Source organism: Coccidioides posadasii, chromosome 1 (genome assembly GCF_018416015.2).
Source record: "Coccidioides posadasii str. Silveira chromosome 1, complete sequence".
In the NCBI taxonomy this organism is placed as follows: Eukaryota; Fungi; Ascomycota; class Eurotiomycetes; order Onygenales; family Onygenaceae; genus Coccidioides; species Coccidioides posadasii.
Window position 1 is genome coordinate 7,107,358 of NC_089407.1, and position 20,803 is coordinate 7,128,160.

The following is a 20,803-nucleotide window of genomic DNA, read 5'->3' on the forward strand; positions in this document are numbered from 1 at the left end:
ATTGAATGCGCTCCGAATGCCGCCGAAAGCGAGCTGGGCTGGCTTGGGGGCGAGTCACGTGACTACCGTCCCGCCCCTGTGAAACTTCTCAAACGAACTTGAGGAGCAGAATAACTCACACTATTACTGCTTCTGAGTCGAGTCGCTTTGCTGCTAGGCCCAAATAAAACATCGCTGTCGGATTCAAGGAAGATCTTTTGATTACTTGTGTGTTTCTCATTTTGCTGTTACGTACAATTGATTTCCCAGACTGAAACCCTCGTCACTGAAATGCGCTTATAGAGCGTTTATTGCCCAAAATGGAATTAAGCGATGAGCAACTGGGGGCCCTGGATGTGGATATTGACGTCCAAGAGGTTCTGTTGGCTGCAGCACAGCATGACATCTCGCGGATGCGAGAACTGATTCAATCCTACGACAAACCCGGCAACCCAGTGAATGTGAAGGATCCAGAAACAGGATACACCCCTCTTCATGCGGCGATTGCTGCTTGCGAGCCTGACTCAGAAGAGCCCGATGAGAGACAAGAAGCCAACGGATTGGGAAATACCCCTAACCGCTTACCTAAAGTGGACTCATCAGACGTCCTTGAATCTGGTGGTGAAATGATCAAGTTTCTCCTTCAAGAGGGCGGCATTTGGAACGATTTGGATGCCAACGACGAAACCCCTGGATGCATGGCAAAGAGAATGGGGCTGGATGCTCTATACCAATTAATGGTCGACGCAGGGGTGCGAGCTGAAATGCTCCTCAACAGGCTAAATGAGTATGCGCCACTGCAGGACGACGACGAAGAGATCGACGATGACAATCCGTCAACAGAGGGTGCTCCAGGACAAACTGAGGTACAGCAGCCAAATGAGCAAGCTGCAACTGCACAAGAAGGCAACACAGCGACTGCGCAAGAGCCGGATGTAACCAGCTCTCGATACCTCCAGTCAAATCTAACTTTCACCGACAACCACCTCCTAGATCAAGATCAGAATGGTGTCATGATGTCATGGGAATCAGATATCATGGAGCGGTCAGCAAAATCTATCCTTCCAGAAGCTGGGCTGCGAGTGCTCAACATTGGTCATGGCATGGGGATTGTCGATGACATCTTTCAGAGTCTCCAGCCCGCCGTCCACCACATTGTTGAAGCTCATCCAGCGGTAGTGACGGAAATGAAAAGGAAAGGATGGCATGAGAGACCAGGTGTGGTCATCCATGAGGGCAAATGGCAAGATATTCTACCTGAGCTGGTGAATGAGGGACAAACCTTTGACGCTATCTATTATGATACCTTCGCTGAATCCTATTCGGACTTTCGAGATTTCTTCTCGGAGCAAGTTATAGGGCTGCTGGACATGAACGGCAAATGGAGCTTTTTCAACGGAATGGGAGCGGATAGGCAAATCAGCTACGATGTATATCAGAAAGTTGTCGAAATGGACCTCCTTGAAGCTGGTTTCGATGTCGATTGGGAGGAAATAGGTGTTCCATCTTTGGAGGGAGAATGGAATGGCGTGCGGAGGAGATATTGGGTCGTAGATAGCTATAGGTTGCCAGTATGTCGGTATCTGGACTGAAATAAGAGGCGAAAGGCTGTCGGATGAGTCTTCTCCGCCGGTCGTGGGCAGCCTTATGGGGAGATAAATTTGAACCACACATCTGCGAAGCAACAAGTAGCCTGGCTAGCTCAATCGGTAGAGCGTGTGGCTCTTATGCGAAGTTCATAGAAACCGAGAATAACCACAAGGTTGCGAGTTCGACCCTCGCGTTAGGCTGGCCATTGACTTATCAAATTTTTTGGAGAACTTTTATGTGTGGGTCAGGAGCACGGTCAAGACGGATCATGTTGCGCCGCAATTCTCCGATACGTGGGATCCGTGCAATCGTCTTAGACTCAAGTACCATTCTTTCAATGGTAGTTGTTAGACACCTCTATGGCCTTTTCAGATGAGGTGGCTACTTATTAGGCAATGGCAGGGCTTCCTCCTGACTCTGAATGTTTATATTCTGGTCCGAGTACAGGCGTGGAGACGGAGGAAATCAGGAATCGGGAAAACACCACAAAGAAAGCCACTGCAATCCCCCGAGAATGACTAACTATCTGACATGGAAGCACAAAAGAATATATAATCCTCAAAACCTTGAAAAAGATATGATCGCTTCGCAGGCTCGGAATAATGATGCTGATATGGGGAGTGTGACGAATGCATTTGGAACGGGAACGACGCGAGCCAGCGGATGTTGACGCACTAACCCAAAATAGAAACCACTTTACGCGACATCGCGATATCTACGCGTTGCACCAATTTTGTCTTCCGCCTTTGATAACGAGACCAAAAATCAGTGACTCCTTCGGGCTAACCGCAACTACACCAACTCCATTTGCATAATTTATCACAGTGTGGAGCATAATGTCATCGCCTGCCTCTTCCCGCCGTCGTGGACGGGCTACCCGAGGATCCGCGATATCGACTCCTGATCGAGCCACCCCAAGCGCAGCACGACGACGAATGGAAGACGCTGTGCCATCGTCATCGCCGATGTTTTTCCAGTCGTCGCCTGTGGCTGCACGGCAGTCTTCAAGTGCCAACGAAGGCGCAAGGATGGACCGAAGCTCACCGATGAGAGTGCCATCGGACATGGATGATGGCCAAGCGACACCACGGGCTAGTAGGCAAACTGTTGCAGGTACGCCACTGTCTAGAGCTCATTCTATCATGATGCCCGCTTGCTGACCAGCTGTAGATTCCTCCCCGATTCGCTACATGTCCAGTTCTAGCCCTACTCGCGTAAATAACCGTCAAAGCCGAACAACAGACATCCCGACCAGCAGCAGCGGGCTTTTTGTTCGCTCGTCGCAGACGAACAATTTTTCGGACGCCACAAATCTCAACACTAGACGGGGTGGCCTTAATTCTGACGCTTTCGCTTCATCGGCTGCCAGACGTAGAGTATTTGTCGACGAGAGAGGGATGCCAGTTCGCAATGGCGACCCTCAATCAGAAACAACATTCTCAAATATACACCCAGATACATCGGAAGCAGATGCTCTCGGCGGAAATTCTACTCGTATCATTTGGGGCACGAATATCTCTATTCAAGATGCGATGTCTTCATTCAAAAGTTTTCTTTACAACTACACTCGGAAATACCGTATGTGGGCAGATGGTGCCACAGAAGAAGATACTCGTGCAATCGGTGCGATAGCTGATGAAAAAGAATATATAATCCTGTTGAATGACATGCTACAACTGGGAGTGACGGGCCTCAATCTGGACATACGAAACTTGAAAGCATATCCACCGACGACGAAGCTATGGCACCAAGTACAGGCATATCCGCAAGAAATCATCCCTATTATGGATCAGTGTGTGAGAGATGTGATATCGGAACTAGCTGTGAAGGAGATGGAGGCTATGCGAGCACAGCAAACGAGTCAAAGACGGCAACCAAGGGCCGTGAACCAGAGCTCGGAGCCTGGCAATGCCGCAGATCAAGAGATGCAAGCGGAAATTCCGAATATGCTCGCCGAAGTTCAGACAAAAACCTTCAAAGTCTTGCCGTTTGGTATGGACAACGCAGTTAACATGAGAGACTTGGACCCGGGAGGTGAGAAATTCTGCGGCTAGGTCTTGGGATTGTGTGGTGCATTTATTGACTGGTACATGGGCAGACATGGACAAACTTATCAGCATCAAAGGGCTTGTAATTCGAGCAACCCCAATTATCCCTGATATGAAAGAAGGTAGGCTGTCCATATCAATTTCGCGGTGAACTTAAAAGGGCTCACGGGAGTTTACACTAGCTTTCTTCCGCTGCGATGTCTGTCAACACAGCGTTAAAGTCGACATCGAGCATGGTAAAATTGCTGAACCGACTAGATGCCCACGACAAATTTGTGACTCTCAAAATTCGATGCAACTCATCCATAACCGGTGTACGTTCGCCGATAAACAAGTTATCAAACTTCAAGAAACACCTGATTCGGTTCCTGATGGCCAAACTCCGCACTCAGTGTCGCTGTGTGCGTATGACGAATTGGTTGACGTTTGTAAAGCTGGTGATCGTGTTGAAATAACTGGGATTTTCCGCTGCAACCCGGTGAGGGTCAACCCGCGTCAGCGAACGACCAAAGCTCTATTTAAGACATATGTCGATGTTTTGCATGTCCAAAAGGTTGACCGCAAAAAGCTCGGAATCGACGCGTCTACCGTAGAGCAAGAACTCTCCGAGCAGATTGCGGGTGAAGTTGAGCAAGTGAGGAAGATCTCGCAGGAAGAGGAGGAAAAGATCAGGGCTACAGCTTCTAGGCCTGATATCTATGAACTTCTCGCAAGATCCCTTGCTCCAAGTATATACGAGATGGACGACGTAAAAAAGGGAATATTACTCCAGCTTTTTGGCGGGACAAATAAAACTTTTGAAAAGGGTGGAAGTCCACGATATCGTGGAGATATCAACGTGTTGTTGTGCGGGGACCCATCGACGTCAAAGTCTCAGATCCTGCAATATGTCCACAAAATTGCACCCAGAGGCATTTATACCAGTGGTAAAGGATCATCAGCTGTTGGTCTGACAGCATATGTTACGCGGGATCCAGAATCAAGGCAGTTAGTTCTCGAATCAGGTGCCCTTGTTCTTTCAGACGGGGGCGTTTGCTGCATTGATGAATTTGACAAAATGAACGAGGCTACGCGGTCTGTGCTACATGAAGTTATGGAACAACAGACTGTGTCCATAGCAAAAGCAGGGATCATCACAACACTGAACGCAAGAACCAGTATTCTTGCTTCTGCTAATCCAATCGGAAGCAAGTACAATCCAAACTTACCCGTTCCTCAAAATATCGATTTACCGCCGACTCTCCTATCACGATTTGACTTGGTGTATCTAGTGTTGGACCGGATTGACGAACAGAATGATCGTCGCCTGGCGAAACATTTGGTGGGAATGTACCTTGAGGATACTCCCGAGAATGCCAGCACTGAGGAGATATTGGTATGCCTTTAAAATTCCCATCTTCTCTTTCCCCATTTCTGAAGTCAAGCACTAAGTGAAACTTTTTCCCTAGCCGGTTGAATTCCTCACCAGCTACATTACTTACGCAAAAGCCAACATATCCCCCCAGTTGACACCAGCTGCAGGTGAGGCGCTCACAAATGCATATGTCGAAATGCGCAAGCTTGGAGATGACATCCGATCTGCCGAACGCCGTATCACCGCAACCACGCGTCAGCTTGAATCCATGATCCGACTCGCAGAAGCTCATGCGCGAATGCGACTATCCGAAGAGGTCACAGCCTCTGACGTCGAAGAGGCCGTACGGCTAATCCGTTCCGCCCTCAAACAAGCTGCAACAGATCAGCGCACGGGTCTGATCGATATGAGTCTGCTGACCGAAGGAACAACAGCGATCGATCGGCGCAACAGAGAGAGGATGAAGAAGGAAATACTCGCGTTGGTGGAAGAGCTAGGGGGCCGTGGTGCATCCGGGACGAGATGGGCAGAGGCGTTTAGAAGGTTTGGGGAGCAGAGTAATGTCGAAGTCACAGCAGCTGAGTTTACGGAAGCGGTGCGCTCCTTGGAGTCGGAGGGTTTGGTCAATGTGGTGGGCGACGGCGCGAGAAGAAGCATTCGACGGGTTGTTGGGGCGTTGTGAGCACCGGATGGGTTCTTGGAATTAATCTACCTGCTCTGTATGGGCGTCAGGTTCAAGCACTGGATATGCCACAAGGGAATAGCATGGTCAGCGCAAGGTTTCTTCTGATAAATATTGCGTAGTTCTTCGTACTCAACTGGCTTGGGCATTTATGTTGTGTTCCCTGTGCCGCGCGTTGGTGCTGCTGATGGATAAGAGATGATGTCAACAGCAAAAAATAAAGTTTCAGCTTAACTTCCGAGCTACCAGCCTCACGTGGGCCATGAAAGGTGCCTGATTGGCCATTTCCGATTGGGATGTGCATTCACGTGATTCCGTGTTACCTTGTGAGGAAACAGTGCTCCAGACAAAGAAAGAGCTTCTTGGGAACCCAAGAGCAAGCTTATCTAAAGCGGAAGGAGCGCGTGGCAAGGTGCAACTCTCATCCCGTTCCAGGAGAAGAAGGGGCCGCCCACCATGCCAGGTAAACATCTCAGCCTCAGTTTGATGTGCTGCGGGTGAAACTCACTGTTCTGTGTGCTCTCCAGTTATCACTGCTCTGGTTTTGTGCAACCCCTTGTCGCCGACAATCAGCGGCGCTCCCTGGCTCTCGGCTACAGACACTGGGTCTAGGGCACATGTTGCCTTTTGTCTCCCACTGCACACACAAATCACACCTACACACATAGCTCCGCAGTCCTCCACCTCCTCTGGTGATATCTGAACCAAGATGCGGTAAGTTGTCAAGTAAACATTCACCTGGGAACAGCTCATAACACACTGCCACTTGATTTAGGTTCGGCGAGCAGCTCCGTTCCTCGCTCGTCAAAGAATACTACTGGTATTACATTGCCTACGACGACCTCAAAGAAGCTCTCAAAACCGACTATGAGACCGCACCCACCCCTCAGAATCCGAACCCTAAACGGAAGCCATGGTCCGAGGAGGACGAGAAACGCTTCGTCGCCCTGCTCGAAAGTGAATTGGATAAAGTCTCCACATTCCAGAAAGTCAAGAGCGACGAGATCGTAAGAAGAATCAAAGCCAGTGAACTAGAGGTCAACGATGTGGTGTCGAGATTAGACCAAACCGGTGGCCAGCCAGCCGGTGCAGCAAGGGCCAGCGGTGCTCCAACAGATGCAGACTTTTTGCTCTTGGAAGAAGATCTGAGCGATATAATCGCCGACGTACATGATCTGGCGAAGTATACCAAGCTGAACTATACGGGGTTTCAGAAGATTATCAAGAAACATGACGTAAGTAGTGTGGAGTTCTTCCTAACTCACCGGTATCTCCAAGTCTCGTTCATGCGATGCATCAGTCATCGAGACAGCAGCTTCTGTGGGCTAACAGCCGTGGTAAATAACAGAAGCAAACAAAATGGTACCTGAAACCTGTTTTTGCGACACGGTTAAAAGCGAAACCTTTCTTCAAGGACAACTACGATGCATTTGTCGTCAAGCTGTCCAAGCTGTATGATCTAGTTAGGACGAAAGGGAATCCCGTAAAAGGAGACAATGCCGCCGGTGGCAGTCAGCAGAACTTTATACGGGAGACTACGAAATACTGGGTACATCCGGATAATATTACAGAGCTAAAACTCATTATTTTGAAGGTGAGTATCTCTTCTCAAGGTGTTCGATCACCAGACGCTAACTCAAGGAAATAAAACTAGCATCTTCCAGTACTTGTCTTCAACCCTACTAAAGAATTCGAAGAACGTGATGCAGCTATATCGTCCATTTATTACGATAATCCGGACACGTGGGAGTTGTATATGGGGCGGTTAAAGAAAACTGAAGGTGCAGAGGCCATCAGACTTCGCTGGTACGGCGGAATGGAAAATGAGCAGATATTCGTTGAGAGGAAAACGCATCGGGAAGATTGGACAGGGGAAAAGTCTGTCAAAGCGCGCTTTCCAATGAAGGAGAAACATGTCAATGCCTATCTTTCTGGGAAAATGACCGTGGAGTCTATATTTGAAAAGCTGAGAAAGGAGGGCAAGAAGAGCGAAAAGCAAATCGCCGATTGGGAGCAACTTGCCCGAGAAATTCAGTATCGAGTGATCACTAGGAAACTCGTCCCTGTGACCAGAACCTTCTACCATCGAACCGCTTTCCAGCTACCTGGCGATGCACGAGTCCGGATATCTTTGGATACCGAATTGACGATGGTTCGCGAAGACAACCTCGATGATCGTAGAAGAGCAGGCGACAATTGGAGGCGAATGGACATCGGGGTTGATTACCCATTCCGCCAGCTTCCGGCGGAAGACGTTGAGCGCTTCCCTTATGCGGTCTTAGAAGTCAAACTGCAGACTCAAGCAGGACAAGAGGCCCCTCAATGGATTCGAGAACTAATATCAAGCCATCTGGTTGAAGCTGTTCCAAAGTTCAGCAAGTTCATACATGGGACTGCAAATTTGTTTCCGGACCGAATAAATCTTCTACCATTTTGGATGCCACAAATGGATGTGGACATCAGAAAACCGGCAAGACCGGGCTTTGGCATTGAGAGACCTCCGCAATCCAATCTTTCGACTAGTGAAGACATGATGGACGATGATGAGTCTGAGGAAGAGGGAGAGAGAGAGGTTCCCTTCGAAGAAGGTCGAGGCCCACATCCGACCAGTCCAACTCACGAAGATCGTACCAGCCCGTCCCCTGAGCAAGCCCGTGCAGTGACTCGACACGACTTGACGAGCGGTTCAGACTTCCAAGCTCCAGGGAATTTATTGGACATCGAGGAACGCATCGCAGTGCAGGGTTTGCTTGGCGGTGATGATTACCCTCTGTACGACTCTGAGGACGAATCCAATGACCAGGACGAACTCGAAGAAGCAAGAAAAATTGGTGGAATGCGATACTGCGCCAAGCTTGCAAAACACTACGTCCGAAATGCTGGACGTCGGGTCATGCATAGCTTGAAATACATCATGCCAATTCCAAGGCCAACAGAGCTACCAGAAGGCGCAACACCTGGAAGGATACGCAAAGTCTTGGGGAGTGGGCCAATCGAAGTCAAGAGATTCAAAGCTCCCAGGGGTAAACGTAAGTATTCCAGTGCCTATATTCCACGATATGTTTCTCAATTCTGACATATCTCCAGGAATCCATGTCCCGATCCGCGTGGAACCTAAAGTTTACTTCGCCGCGGAGCGCACATTTCTCTCCTGGCTTGAATTCTCCATCTTCCTCAGCACCATCGCTGCCACCTTACTTAACTTTGGGCAAGATACAATCAGTCTTGGTTCAGCATGGGCGTTCACTATCCTTGCGTGCCTAGCGCTGATATATAGCTTCCTTCTGTACATGTGGCGTGTAGACAAGATTCGAAAGCATAGGGATGTCAAAAACGTTTACTATGAGAAGTGGGGGCCCACAGTGTTGTGCTTGGGTGTTGTCGTGGCTATGATGTTGAACTTTGGATTGAGAATTCGAGGGAATTCATAGAGATCGCGGAGTACCTTTTGCTTCTCTCCATTGCGCCCCATAAGGTCGCGTGTATCATGCTTTGTTAAATACCTTTTGATATGATATGATATGATATGATATGACGGCATTTCCGGGAGATTTGGTTTTCGGAGCCGATCTCACACTAAATTGTTATGTATCATAGGAACATGCACAGAAGTACCAATCGGATTTCGCTTGCTCGTAAAAGCCCTTTGTTAATAGATGGCCAATACTTCAAAATGGTTTACAACAAAGACATAAAACTACATTGTGGCCAAATATATAAACATGATCAATCATCAAGGCAATAAAGGTCCAAACTGATTAAGAAAAAGGACTGAATATAAATAACCATGGGACTAACATAAAAGCAAGAAACCATTTATTCACCTCTTTTTGATGCTGACGTCTATATTTCCGATCACCCAGGCCGCAACGAAAACGCTCAACATGCCCACGAAGACTGCCATCGGTTTGCGGAACGACGCGAGGAATGGATAGTCATAGGTAACCTACGGGTAATATGTTAGGAATCGCTGTATTTCAAAAGGTTAAAGGCAAAGCGAGGTGGTTACAATTAATTGAGCATCTCTTGCTTCATCGGCGACGTTTGTCATGCTCAGTTTGAGAACTGTTCTTCCGACGGTATCCATGTATGTTTTGTAGAGAGTGGTCTCCGACTGGATGTTGTTTGGCAGGCCCACACCATTAACCAGTTCATACTTTACACCTCTCGCTCCCTCGGGAAGGATCACCCGTAGATCAATCTTCTCATACTGAAGGCCTTCTGGCATCTTCGGACAATCGAGGAAGGGAACCTTTAGTATATAAGTGTCACCGGAGGTTGCTTTGCGCAAGAATGAAGAGAGATCAATATTCCATCCGATTCGGAAACTATACTTCCAGCCTCCGAAAACAGGGTATCGTGGACGAATGTCAAGGACGGAGGCACGGGCTCCCTGGCCACGAGTAAATCGGCTGGTCGAGACATTCCCGATCTCATCGATGAAATAAGGGTCAACAGCGCCGGACTTGAGCGTGACCCTAAGAGCGCTGATGGCCACGCTCGGGGCGTTCTGCAACGTTTTGACGGACCAGGCAACGCGGGAGAATTGTTTGGCTAAGTGAGCTCCGTTGTTCTGGAGCCAGTATCTGTCTTCTGTCGCAAGGTTACCGCCCCAGTGTGACACCTCGATGTCGCGCTCAAGAAGCGTAGCAGTAATTATCGGTCTGGTGAATTCGTATCGGACAGTGATAGGTTCGATCGTGCCAGGAGTTACGTCCTTGGTATTATATGGACCATAGGTGAAAGTGTTGCCTTGCTTCTCGGGGTCCGATCCAGAACCAACTTTCATTCCGCTTGTCGTCGTATAATCGGGGATATCAGTCGTGGGGAACTTGACTTTTGTCCTCTGCGCATACGTAACATAGGCAGATGGCGCATAGGCGGAAAATGTGTATGCAAAGTACTGTTTGGCATCTTGTTCAATGGCGGGAGGGAGGGGATTAAGAGCGGAGAGAAGATAGTAGGATATGCTCAGGGTCAATCGAGAGTCAGGTTGAAGGGGTTTGGGGAGATTTATGACGAAGTATTGATCGGAGCTGGGCAACGGGTTATTCTGTTAGAAAGATCCCTCGTCATGATGCTGCAACAGGGAGCTCACCTCTGAGAAAGCAACTGTGTACGCTCTACCTTAAATCTGCCATTGTCTTCTGCGTTCTTCTCCCATGCTTCCAGCCCCCCGACTTTGTCTATCAGTGCATTTGAGAAGGGGAGGTAGTACTTCGACTGGGGTTGCTTGTCGATGTTTTCTATGATAGCATTGATCGTTTCTCTAACATAGCCTTTATCGAGGTTGATATTCCGTATAATATTCAGATTCTTAAACGTCTGAGGAGGGTTGAAGTCGCTCGGGAGGACGTGGGCCTCGGAGGAAGTAGATGTGGAATTGGGGTTTGCAGCGTGCGCGCAGCTAGTCAATAGCAGCGCAACGGCGGTGAGGAGCCTCATGGCGGCAGTGATCGCTGCCAGAGGATCACCTTGATGCAGCTGAGGATCCCAGATTGAAGATATGTCCCAGAGATATCGAGAGGCGAGACAATCGGTCCCGGTGCAAGTTGAGCTGTTTGTGTTGACGCCAGCTTGGCCCGATGGACGCGGTGCTAACTACGGCCCGGAGCGGCCACATGACGTTGCGGAGATGACGGCGATCTCCAGAGCGAGCAACAACGCAGAGACAAGAAGATGTGAATTGTTTTCAATGGCTCCCTATTGTTAAATACATGAATGATATCATCCTTACTCTTCTCTCAAAATGTCCTTTATCTGGACTGCCGCCCGTAGCGGGACGCGGGTGGACCTGAGAGTCCGGGGAACCTTCCTACGAAACCACCGTCACGTCCGCACTCTTTCTCGGTCCGCCAACAAGTTCTTAAAAATATCTGAAGAGGTTCAGGATGCGGTTGCAACCGGAAAGCCCGTAGTAGCTCTTGAAACCACCATTTATACCCATGGTGAGTCCAACCGGCAGGGAACCATCGAGCTCCATGAAAGTGAAGACGTTAAGCAAAGCGACCTAGGATTCCCCTACCCTGAAAATGTTGACCTTGCGAAACGTCTGGAATCGATCGTCCGAGAAAATGGCGGTGTCCCGGCCACAATTGGCATCCTTAACGGCGTTGCAAGAGTAGGGATGAGCACGGCAGAGCTCACCGAACTCACGTCCGCTTGTCGAGAAAAGAACGTGCTCAAAGTATCACGCCGGGATTTGGGCTATATCTGTGGAATGGTAATACATTATGATTCAGAAATGTGCTTCCCGCGGACACTGAACTTAGGCATCTAGGGACTGGCTGGAAAACACATGCACGGCGGAACTACGATCGCCGGTACCATGGTCCTTGCCCACCTTGCTGGTATTAAAGTATTTGCTACAGGAGGACTTGGTGCGTTCGTACCTCGATGTTAGCTTAAGTGGTTAATGCTTCTAACAACTTCACTTTAGGTGGGGTGCACCGTGGTGGCGAGAGCTCCATGGATATATCGGGTAGGCTTCCCTTAATTCCCTCGTGGATCCAGATACAGTAGGCTGACTGGGGAGCAGCTGACCTTACTGAACTTGGACGAACTCCTGTTGCGGTAATCAGTTCCGGTTGCAAAAGTTTTCTTGACATTCGGCGAACACTGGAGGTTTTAGAAACCCAAGGGGTTGTGGTAGCCACGTTTGCGGACGGCCGCAAAGGTCCTATTGACTTTCCAGCTTTCTTTACCAGAGATAGTGGAATTCAGTCTCCCAGAACCTTGCGTGATGCAGCGGAGGCCGCAGCAATAATATGTTTGTACAGCTGTCGTCTTGTCAATTTCATGATGCTAATTGTATCGTCTAGATGCTCAATCGAATCTCCAACTTTCGTCCGGAATTTTATTCACAAATCCAGTTCCTGAAAAGCACTCGTTTCTAAAGGCGGAGATGGACGCTATCATTGCGAAAGCCGTTGAGCTTTCTCATATTGAAGGTGTCCATGGAAGTGACAACACACCATACGTACTAGCAAAAATCAAAGAGCTAAGTGGCGGAAGAAGTGTTGAGACGAATAGGGCATTGGTGGAGTGTAATGTAGAAATAGGCACAAAAGTCGCTATCGAGCTTGGGAAATTGGAATCAGGGAGCAAGGATGATGGAAATCGGTGAGATAGTATTGGACTATTTATCGAAAGGAACCTGGCTGATTAGATGAAAATCTTATGTAGATATATGCCCGTTGTCAATGGAACAAGGCAAAGGGCTAAGACGTCTGAGTCAGAGTCGCAGGATACCAACCCAGCCACAGAAAACGCTAGTGCTAAACCAGCACCAAAAGCAATTGAAAAAGTAGACATCCTAATAGCCGGCTCGCTGGCGGTTGACTTAGCCTGCGACTTTGCACCCTCGACTGGTGGCAGCAATGCCGTGTCTCCCGCTCTTTATACGTCAAATCCTTCAGTCATCAGCCAAAGTCTAGGAGGTGTCGGATACAACGTGGCTCTGGCATCAAGCTATTTAGGAAGCTCTGTTCTTTTTTGCAGCGTGGTAGCAAACGATATTAGTGGTCGCAGCGCTCTCGCAGCTCTTCAAAAAGCGGATAAAAATCTACACTTCGAAGGTGTTCAAACTCTTGAAACGGCTGCTGGTGCTAGAACGGCACAATACATTGCAGTCAATGATGCTAAGAAAGAACTTGTCCTGGCCATGGCTGACATGAGCATTCTGGAGCTTCCAAGCGAAAGGCTCAAGTTTGATGAATTTTGGGAGCCAATGATCCATCGTACCAAACCGACGTGGGCTGTTATTGACGCGAATTGGAGTCCAGAGGCCATGAGCAGATGGGTGTCTCTATGCAAAGCCCACGGGATTAAAATTGCCTTCGAACCTGTCTCTGCTCTGAAAGCAACCCGTTTGTTTTCCAAAACCAAATCCGGGAATATCGGGAATAAACCGATATTCGATCCTCTCCACACAGCACCAACCAACCATCTAATCGATATAATCACACCCAATAGTATCGAGCTCGCTTCCATGCATACTACCGCAAGAGAGGCCGGCCTCTTCCACAGTCCAGAATGGTGGAAAATCATAAATTCTTTTTCCCTCCCCAGCGCAGGTTCAAGGGACCGGTTCACTTCGCTTACATCGGCAGCCATTGTGGATAAAGGCATCCCGCAACAGAGCATCCAACTGTTACCGTTCATCCCTTGCATCGTCACCAAGCTAGGCAAGCATGGAGCATTACTTACGCAGCTGTTACCGAGTCGAGATTCGAGACTTACCAACCCGGAATATGCCCCTTACATTCTTGGTAGGGCTGCTGGAAGTGGTGATGGCGACAGCGAGACTGGCATTGGAGGGGTATATATGCGACTTTTCCCAGCCGTAGAGAAATTGGAAGAGGGGGACGTCGTAAGTGTAAATGGAGCTGGTGACACTTTGCTCGGCTTGCTTGTATCGGCGCTAGCAGTAGGAGAGAATAGCGGCAGGGCAGAGAAGACGCGAGTGGAAAATGTCATCCCCTTAGCACAGCAGGCGAGCATTAAAACACTGAAAAGCAAAGGTGGTGTTAGCCCTGATATCAAGAGCCTGCGACCGTTGCTGGAGAAATTATGAGAAGACATCTTGGAAATATTGAGTCTTAGTATATTAACACTAGATTTAGATATTAGAGATCAATGATACGAGATAATGGTTATATCCAAATACTTTTGACCACTGTCCCTAAACATAACTCCGGAATGACACTCGACCTTGTGTAAGGTTGAGTTACCTGTTTAGAACCTGTCCGGCCGGTAACAACATCATACGCACTTCTTCTCCAAATTAGACTCCCTGGCTGGTTATTAAGCCATTGCTTTTCTCTGATTCAGGATTCAATACTTTCCGGGCGCCTTCACGTCCAATCACCGGTAATCTCTCCAACTGGAATATTTTGCCCGTGGAGCTAGCTACCGGCTTAAAACTTGGTGGAATATATTTGGGATCCAACAAGCCAATTTGCATCAAAACACTTGCCTGGTCCCAATAAACGTTTTCATGGCATAGCTTCCCAGCACGGATACCAACGACACTTACTAGTGCTATTTCCACGAATCTATCCGTTGGAGGGACGCCTGGGAGGATCCAGGGAATCTCTTGGGAGTGTTTGAAAGACAAGTATAATTCGTCAACGACGTGGTCAATGCCAACTGTCCGAGAGATAAGACGTATATCAAGTGACGGTGGATTTCTGGGAATAAAATATTCAGAGTAGAAGCGACGGAGCTCATCTGCGCCAATCCCTACAAAATATGAGTAAATAGCTGCAATCTGTGTGTGTGTGTGTGTGTGTGTGTGTGAGAGAGAGAGAAGTGTAAATCGAGGGAGGAGAGCGAACCTCCTATCATGACAGGCACATAATTTACGTATGCGTCATCTGCTACAGTTTCCATGGTCGCATCCACATCTTTTGCATCAAATTTCACCTTCATATGGTTCTCCAAGAACGGCGCAAGATCAACAGTGACCTCAAACCCCTTTCTTAGGCAGGCAATTGTCCGGCCCCATGCCAATTGTGCACTAACTCGGTCATATGAGGCCGAATCGTGTTCTGCAAATCCTACGTCCGACCGGTGATATGTGTAACAATTCAATTTACCAGAGAAGGGCTGCGACTCTGCGAGATGAATTAGGTAATTTAGAGAAGATGGGAAGCCACAGCCTGCAAGAGGAATGGTGGTAGGATAGTATGCGACGACAGCGCATAGTCTCGGCATTGGCGACATGCACGCATCGAGGACAACCGAAGCGGCTTCCCCATAGGCTATCCATGAAGCTCGAGTCAGTATCTGGGATATATTGTTCGGCAAACCGCTAGAAGGAGGTGGCAAAGACGAGAGAAAGGCTGCTTTAATATAAAACATTTTCCCAACCGGACAAGCAGCGTACCAACAATTGCATATCGATCCTCTTCTTCCAGAACATCGGCGAATCTCTGCAGCTGTTCCTTGTACTGCTTCGGAGGCGCAGCATGGGGGAGGTATGCTATATCATATCCCTCTTCTCTGAAGTCCTGGAAAAGAGTGTGGTCAAAATACAGGGCGTTAGCGGTCAGAAGCAGCTTGGGAGCTCCAGTTTCGCGCCACGATGATTCGGTTTCATGGCTTTGGGATGACGACCGCTGACGTCGGTGGGAGAAACGTTCACGAAGAGAGTTCCTCCTTCGGCGCAATGTTTCGTGAATGCCTTTCATATTTCAGGAATAGACCTTGATTTCCTCATGTTCTAGAATGAAGGAGAGAGCCTGTAATTCGGTCGTTGATCGCAACCGTTCACGTGGCAGACGTCAGCCTTTGGAAAAGATCTAGAGTTTGCGGCGAACAAGCTTCCCGAGACCTGGTTCAAAGGCATTGGTGTAACCAGCTCCAAGCAGGCTGTCCACTGATGGCATTCTCTGAACGATGTCCCTACTCCTCAGGTGGATCATGTCTTTCTCCAATATTTTGGACTGTCCATCGTCTGTCCTAAGTGGCAGCAGAAGACCATGATGCCGCTTGCAGCTGGGGTTTGCCTGTTTGCACCGCAGCCCAGACCAATGGAATTACATCCTTGCAGGCTTGTGCCACAATCAGCGCATCGGCGCCAAAATGCATGGAGCCCTAACCAAAGAGCTGCTTCAACCAGGGTGCCCAGTTGCCGATCATGACACAACCGGAGTTTCAGCAAGCACCTTTTGATGTCATCCCAGCTCGCCAGCCCAGGGACCAACCAGGACAAAGAATCAGTGAATCTTTCGGATAAGGGTGTTAACTCACTCCAGCCAGACTGCACTTATCAGCCAGCACATCTACCTTGGAGAGCATCCCCTCAGTGGCGTAAAGACTGCCAACGCCAGCACTCCTCGGTTGTTTGCCGCTCCAGAGCAGGATAGTGAAGTTTGATTTGTGAGGAGTGGAACCCGCTGGAAGATATGATTGCTGCTCTGCACTGCCAATTAAAAAATTATTTTGGCGGCGATCGGAGTACCACGTCCCTTGTTCTGTGGGGAGGGTGACCCCCAGCAGGCAATTTCAGGAAGGGAAGGCCTCACAGCCAGCGTCAATCCACTTCGATCTCACTTCACAAACACCGCGCTCTCAGGCTCGACGTCGACCCAATCCCATTGTCGCTTGACGAGAGCCTGGGAACCAGCGGTCCATTGTCTTTCTCTCTAGCACACTCTTTTGTTTGTTTTTTTCTGTTGCTGTCCCTTGTAAAAAATATCTTTAACTAACTTATCCAGGCTCCTTGTCCACCACAAGCAGCTCTCTCAACGCCTGGAGCTGGCTCTTCTTCTTTTCAGTAAAGCACCAATAACGCGCGTCATGTGGTTTAATTGGTAACTAATGTGAAGCTGGAGAGCATGAAAAGATAGCGGATTTCCAACATGGCAGCAGCAGCAAGTCCATCTGTTACAGCTGCCGTGAGTGCTGCCCTTGATGCTCAAAGCGGCACTGGCCAGAGGTCCGCAGGCATATCAATATCCACATTTCTCGCCTCACTGGCAACTGCTATTATTGTCTTTGCCGTTGAATTTCTTCTTTTCCTCGCCCTCAAGGGGAAATTGGTTCGGATCTAGTAAACAGGGCCCTCTCCCACTGTTATGCAGTTCATTCATACATGCTAACACGCTCACTTTCTCTCAGCCAACCACGTACGTATCTTGTCCCCGAGCGTGAACGCACCGCTCCCTCTCCTCCAGGTCTGTTCCAATGGATTGGGCCCGTTTTCAAAACCTCGAACTCGGAGTTCATTCAAAAGTGCGGTCTTGATGCCTATTTCTTTTTACGGTACCTACGAATGCTACTTAAAATTTTCATACCCCTCTCGCTACTCATTCTACCGACCCTTCTGCCGGTGAACAAAGTCGATGGCAGGGATAGGAGTTTCCTCCATGGTGCCAGTGGCGCAAGGTATAACGTCACCGGGCTGGATCAATTGGCCTGGGGAAACGTGAAGCCTGAAAACAGTAACCGCTACTGGGCCCACTTGATTCTTGCTGTTGTCGTGATTGTGTATGTATGCGCTGTCTTCTTTGACGAGCTTCGGGGTTATATACGGCTGCGACAAGCCTACCTGACATCCCCTCAACACCGTCTGCGAGCATCTGCTACCACGGTGCTCGTAACATCCATTCCGGAAAAATGGCTGTCTATCGAAGCATTGGATAATCTTTTTGATGTATATCCTGGAGGAGTTCGAAATATTTGGCTGAACCGGAACCTTGATCAGCTAAGCGCTAAAATTAAATTACGAAACAAATTGGCTTTGGTACTTGAAGCTGCAGAAACCGAGCTGATCAAGAAATGCAAGAAAGCACAATTGAAAATGGCAAAGTCGGAGAGAAAGAAATCAGGGAAGCATTCTAAAGAAGACCTTCAGCGCGAAGAGACAGAAGCGGAGAAAAGAGCGTCTAAGCTCGTCGACAGCGCCGGTGTGAGCTCTGGCAATCCGCATCAAATAGCCCATACCATTCAACAGGCACTACGATCCGGTGCAGATCGAGATTCGGATTCAGAAGACGATTCACGAGAAAAGCATAAAACTGTTCGTCGAGTTGGAACCGACGTGGCAGAAATGGGGAGTACAGTGCATGGGGGAGTAAGGAATGTTGGACAAAACTTAGAGGGTCGCTTGACAAACACTGGTGGTTTGACTATTGAGCGATCCGAGAGCATTGCCGGGTCAGTTTCAACTATGAATACTACGCCTTCTGGGAAACCAACGGGATTTCGTCAGTCCATAAACGAAACCCCACTCCCATCCCAGGAAGAACTCCATGAGGACACTGAGGACGTCCCTGACGAAACCCGATTCGGCCCTCTAACATTTGACGGAGCAGCTGATAAACCACCTCGACGGTCAAGGCTATGGAGGAAGAAGCCTGCGGCACTGACTGATGGCGTTGATCGCCACGGAGATGAGCTTCCCCTCACTGTTCAAAGCCCAGTGTCCCGCGGCACGACAGCCGAGACCGAAGGTTCCAAACACAAGAAGAAACACGACAAGTCTAAGAAAGATGAATATCAAGACAATGAGGAATATCCAGTTGCCTATAACGAAGCATACGAAGAAGATGATTACGGCGAGCCACTTTGGATGAAGTACATCAAGGAGAAAGATCGCGAAACCATGCGTGTTCCAATTTTTGATTCGATCTGGATGCCTTCCTTGCCACTTATTGGAAAGAAGGTGGATACGATATACTACTGTCGCAAGGAGCTGGCTCGTTTAAACCTGGAGATTGAAATCGACCAGCAACATCCAGAGAAATTTCCTCTTATGAATTCGGCTTTCGTACAATTCAATCATCAGGTTGCTGCGCATATGGCTTGCCAATCCGTTGCCCATCACATCCCCCAGCAAATGGCTCCACGGCTCGTCGAGATCTCACCGGACGACGTGATATGGGATAATATGTCAATCCGATGGTGGGAGAGGTATTTGAGGACCTTTGGCGTTGTCATTATTGTGTCTGCTATGGTTATCGGCTGGGCATTCCCTGTTGCATTCACCGGCTTGCTTTCCCAGCTCTCGTACCTGGAAGGCAATATCGTGTGGCTTAGGTGGCTTTCACGTCTCCCTCAATGGCTTCTTTCCGCCATCCAAGGCATCTTACCGCCTTTATTCCTGTCCATTTTGATGGCTCTATTACCCCTTATGCTCCGTTTTCTCTCGAAGAACCAGGGAGTTCATACAGGCATGGCCATTGAACTTACAGTTCAAAACTATTTTTTTGCATTCTTATTTGTACAGCTGTTTCTCGTCGTCTCTATTTCATCCGGCTTCTCGACGATCTTTAATTCGATCAAAGACGTGACAAGCGTACCTGAGCTTCTGGCAACGAATATACCCAAATCTAGCAACTACTTTTTCTCTTATATGGTTCTCCAGGCTATGTCGGTCAGCGCCGGTGCTCTCGTTCAAATTTTCAATTTGGTGAGCTGGTTCATACTGGCGCCGATTTTTGATAGCACTGCAAGAATGAAGTGGGCTAGGACGACAAACTTGAATCAGATGCAGTGGGGAACATTCTTCCCGGTGTATACCACTCTCGCGTCAATCGGTATGTGCTAGTAATATATTATTCACTTTACGGCTTTGGTATCTAATGAGTTTAGGGCTGATCTACTGCGTCATATCCCCCCTAATCATGATATTTAACGTGCTTACATTTACGCTGTTTTGGGTTGTCTACCGGTACAACACGCTTTATGTGACGAAGTTCCGCTTCGATACTGGCGGCTTACTCTTTCCCAAAGCTATAAACCAGCTTTTCACCGGCGTGTACGTTATGGAGATTTGCCTTATTGGTATGTTCTTCCTCGTCCGCGACGAGAAAGGCGAGGTTGCATGCGAAGGCCAAGCTATCTGTATGATAGTCCTTCTTATTGCTACCATCCTTTTCCAATTTCTTTTAAACCGGGCATTCCAACCTCTCTTTCGGTACCTGCCGATAACGCTGGAGGACGAAGCCAGTCAGCGCGACGAGGAATTTGCTCGTGCCCAGAGACGCCGACTAGGACTGGAAGATGGAGAAGACGAAGAGGAAGATACCAGCCCTGACGACAAAAAGCATAAGCGAGAGAATGATATTGAGCTGAACCGTATTGACAGCAAAAAGCCCCAAAGAAACGCAGTCACCCGGCTTATCCCTGGGAAGAGTGGCGCTAGACCTCTTTCCTGGGCGGATCCTTCTCGAAAACAAAGATCTCGCTACTTTGGTGGCAGGCCGGACCCGAACATGCCTACGATACAGCGTATGCGGCAAAAGCTTGCAGAAGATACCGAGGCCCAAGCACCGACCAGTTCGATAAACCAGGCCTTGTTTGGCGGTATCCACGATGAGCTAGAAGACTTAACCCCCGATGAGCGTGACCAGCTTGTTCAACGTGCCTTCCAGCACGAGGCGCTTCGCATGAAGAGGCCTGTGATCTGGATCCCACGGGATGATCTAGGTGTGAGCGACGATGAAGTGTTCCGCACGCAGAGGTTCAGCAAACATATATGGATTAGTAATGAGTATCAGGCGTTGGATGGACGTTGTCGTGCCATTTTCAGTCGAAGCCCCCCTGATTTCTCGGAGGTCGATCTCATTCAACTCTAGGCGGATGCTCACGAGGGCGATGGCGTATGTTTTGCGCTTGAGGAACCTTGTAACCCCGCGGCAA

General features: G+C 48.8%; 7 protein-coding genes across 7 annotated transcripts; 5 read left to right on the top strand and 2 right to left on the bottom strand.

Annotated features, from left to right (window-relative positions):
- Window positions 1-299: 299 nt before the first annotated feature.
- Window positions 300-1,682, top strand: RMT2 (Arginine N-methyltransferase 2; the record flags this gene model as incomplete). The annotated part of the gene is made up of 1 exon (XM_003066069.2): window positions 300-1,682. The coding sequence occupies one exon, from the start codon at window positions 300-302 to the stop codon at window positions 1,569-1,571; it is 1,272 nt and encodes a 423-aa protein (XP_003066115.1). The 3' UTR covers window positions 1,572-1,682.
- A 696-nt stretch (window positions 1,683-2,378) lies between these two features.
- Window positions 2,379-5,749, top strand: D8B26_002134 (uncharacterized protein). Its single transcript, XM_003066070.2, has 5 exons — window positions 2,379-2,682; window positions 2,740-3,603; window positions 3,668-3,739; window positions 3,800-4,992; window positions 5,066-5,749. The coding sequence occupies exons 1-5, from the start codon at window positions 2,406-2,408 to the stop codon at window positions 5,651-5,653; spliced, it is 2,994 nt and encodes a 997-aa protein (XP_003066116.2). The 5' UTR covers window positions 2,379-2,405; the 3' UTR covers window positions 5,654-5,749.
- Window positions 5,750-6,362: 613 nt separating this feature from the next.
- Window positions 6,363-9,150, top strand: VTC4 (vacuolar transporter chaperone; the record flags this gene model as incomplete). Its single annotated transcript, XM_003066071.2, has 5 exons — window positions 6,363-6,367; window positions 6,429-6,888; window positions 7,002-7,247; window positions 7,308-8,682; window positions 8,741-9,150. The coding sequence occupies 5 exons, from the start codon at window positions 6,363-6,365 to the stop codon at window positions 9,082-9,084; spliced, it is 2,430 nt and encodes an 809-aa protein (XP_003066117.2). The 3' UTR covers window positions 9,085-9,150.
- Window positions 9,151-9,203: 53 nt separating this feature from the next.
- OST1 (dolichyl-diphosphooligosaccharide--protein glycosyltransferase subunit 1) lies at window positions 9,204-11,203 on the bottom strand. Its single transcript, XM_003066072.2, has 3 exons — window positions 10,752-11,203; window positions 9,663-10,689; window positions 9,204-9,599 (listed from the first exon to the last, which is right to left on the bottom strand). The coding sequence occupies exons 1-3, from the start codon at window positions 11,096-11,098 to the stop codon at window positions 9,474-9,476; spliced, it is 1,500 nt and encodes a 499-aa protein (XP_003066118.1). The 5' UTR covers window positions 11,099-11,203; the 3' UTR covers window positions 9,204-9,473.
- Window positions 11,204-11,402: 199 nt separating this feature from the next.
- Window positions 11,403-14,244, top strand: D8B26_002137 (uncharacterized protein; the record flags this gene model as incomplete). Its single annotated transcript, XM_066123734.1, has 7 exons — window positions 11,403-11,601; window positions 11,668-11,876; window positions 11,934-12,033; window positions 12,093-12,134; window positions 12,192-12,422; window positions 12,475-12,775; window positions 12,839-14,244. The coding sequence occupies 7 exons, from the start codon at window positions 11,403-11,405 to the stop codon at window positions 14,226-14,228; spliced, it is 2,472 nt and encodes an 823-aa protein (XP_065979809.1). The 3' UTR covers window positions 14,229-14,244.
- A 78-nt stretch (window positions 14,245-14,322) lies between these two features.
- D8B26_002138 (uncharacterized protein) lies at window positions 14,323-15,846 on the bottom strand (the record flags this gene model as incomplete). The annotated part of the gene is made up of 3 exons (XM_003066074.2): window positions 14,323-14,896; window positions 14,992-15,417; window positions 15,543-15,846. The coding sequence occupies 3 exons, from the start codon at window positions 15,844-15,846 to the stop codon at window positions 14,439-14,441; spliced, it is 1,188 nt and encodes a 395-aa protein (XP_003066120.1). The 3' UTR covers window positions 14,323-14,438.
- Window positions 15,847-16,518: 672 nt separating this feature from the next.
- On the top strand, window positions 16,519-20,739 carry D8B26_002139 (uncharacterized protein; the record flags this gene model as incomplete). The annotated part of the gene is made up of 3 exons (XM_003066075.2): window positions 16,519-17,210; window positions 17,279-19,698; window positions 19,754-20,739. The coding sequence occupies exons 1-3, from the start codon at window positions 17,020-17,022 to the stop codon at window positions 20,737-20,739; spliced, it is 3,597 nt and encodes a 1,198-aa protein (XP_003066121.1). The 5' UTR covers window positions 16,519-17,019.
- Between the last annotated feature and the right edge of the window lie 64 nt (window positions 20,740-20,803).

Coding starts and splice junctions, on each gene's coding strand:
- D8B26_002134 (XM_003066070.2), top strand. CDS start 2,406: ATGTCATCGCCTGCCTCTTCCCGCCGTCGTGGACGGGCTACCCGAGGA. Junction 2,683..2,739: donor TAGTAGGCAAACTGTTGCAG/GTACGCCACTGT, acceptor GACCAGCTGTAG/ATTCCTCCCCGATTCGCTAC. Junction 3,604..3,667: donor GAGAGACTTGGACCCGGGAG/GTGAGAAATTCT, acceptor GTACATGGGCAG/ACATGGACAAACTTATCAGC.
- OST1 (XM_003066072.2), bottom strand. CDS start 11,098: ATGAGGCTCCTCACCGCCGTTGCGCTGCTATTGACTAGCTGCGCGCAC. Junction 10,690..10,751: donor ACACAGTTGCTTTCTCAGAG/GTGAGCTCCCTG, acceptor CCCGTTGCCCAG/CTCCGATCAATACTTCGTCA. Junction 9,600..9,662: donor CAAGAGATGCTCAATTAATT/GTAACCACCTCG, acceptor TATTACCCGTAG/GTTACCTATGACTATCCATT.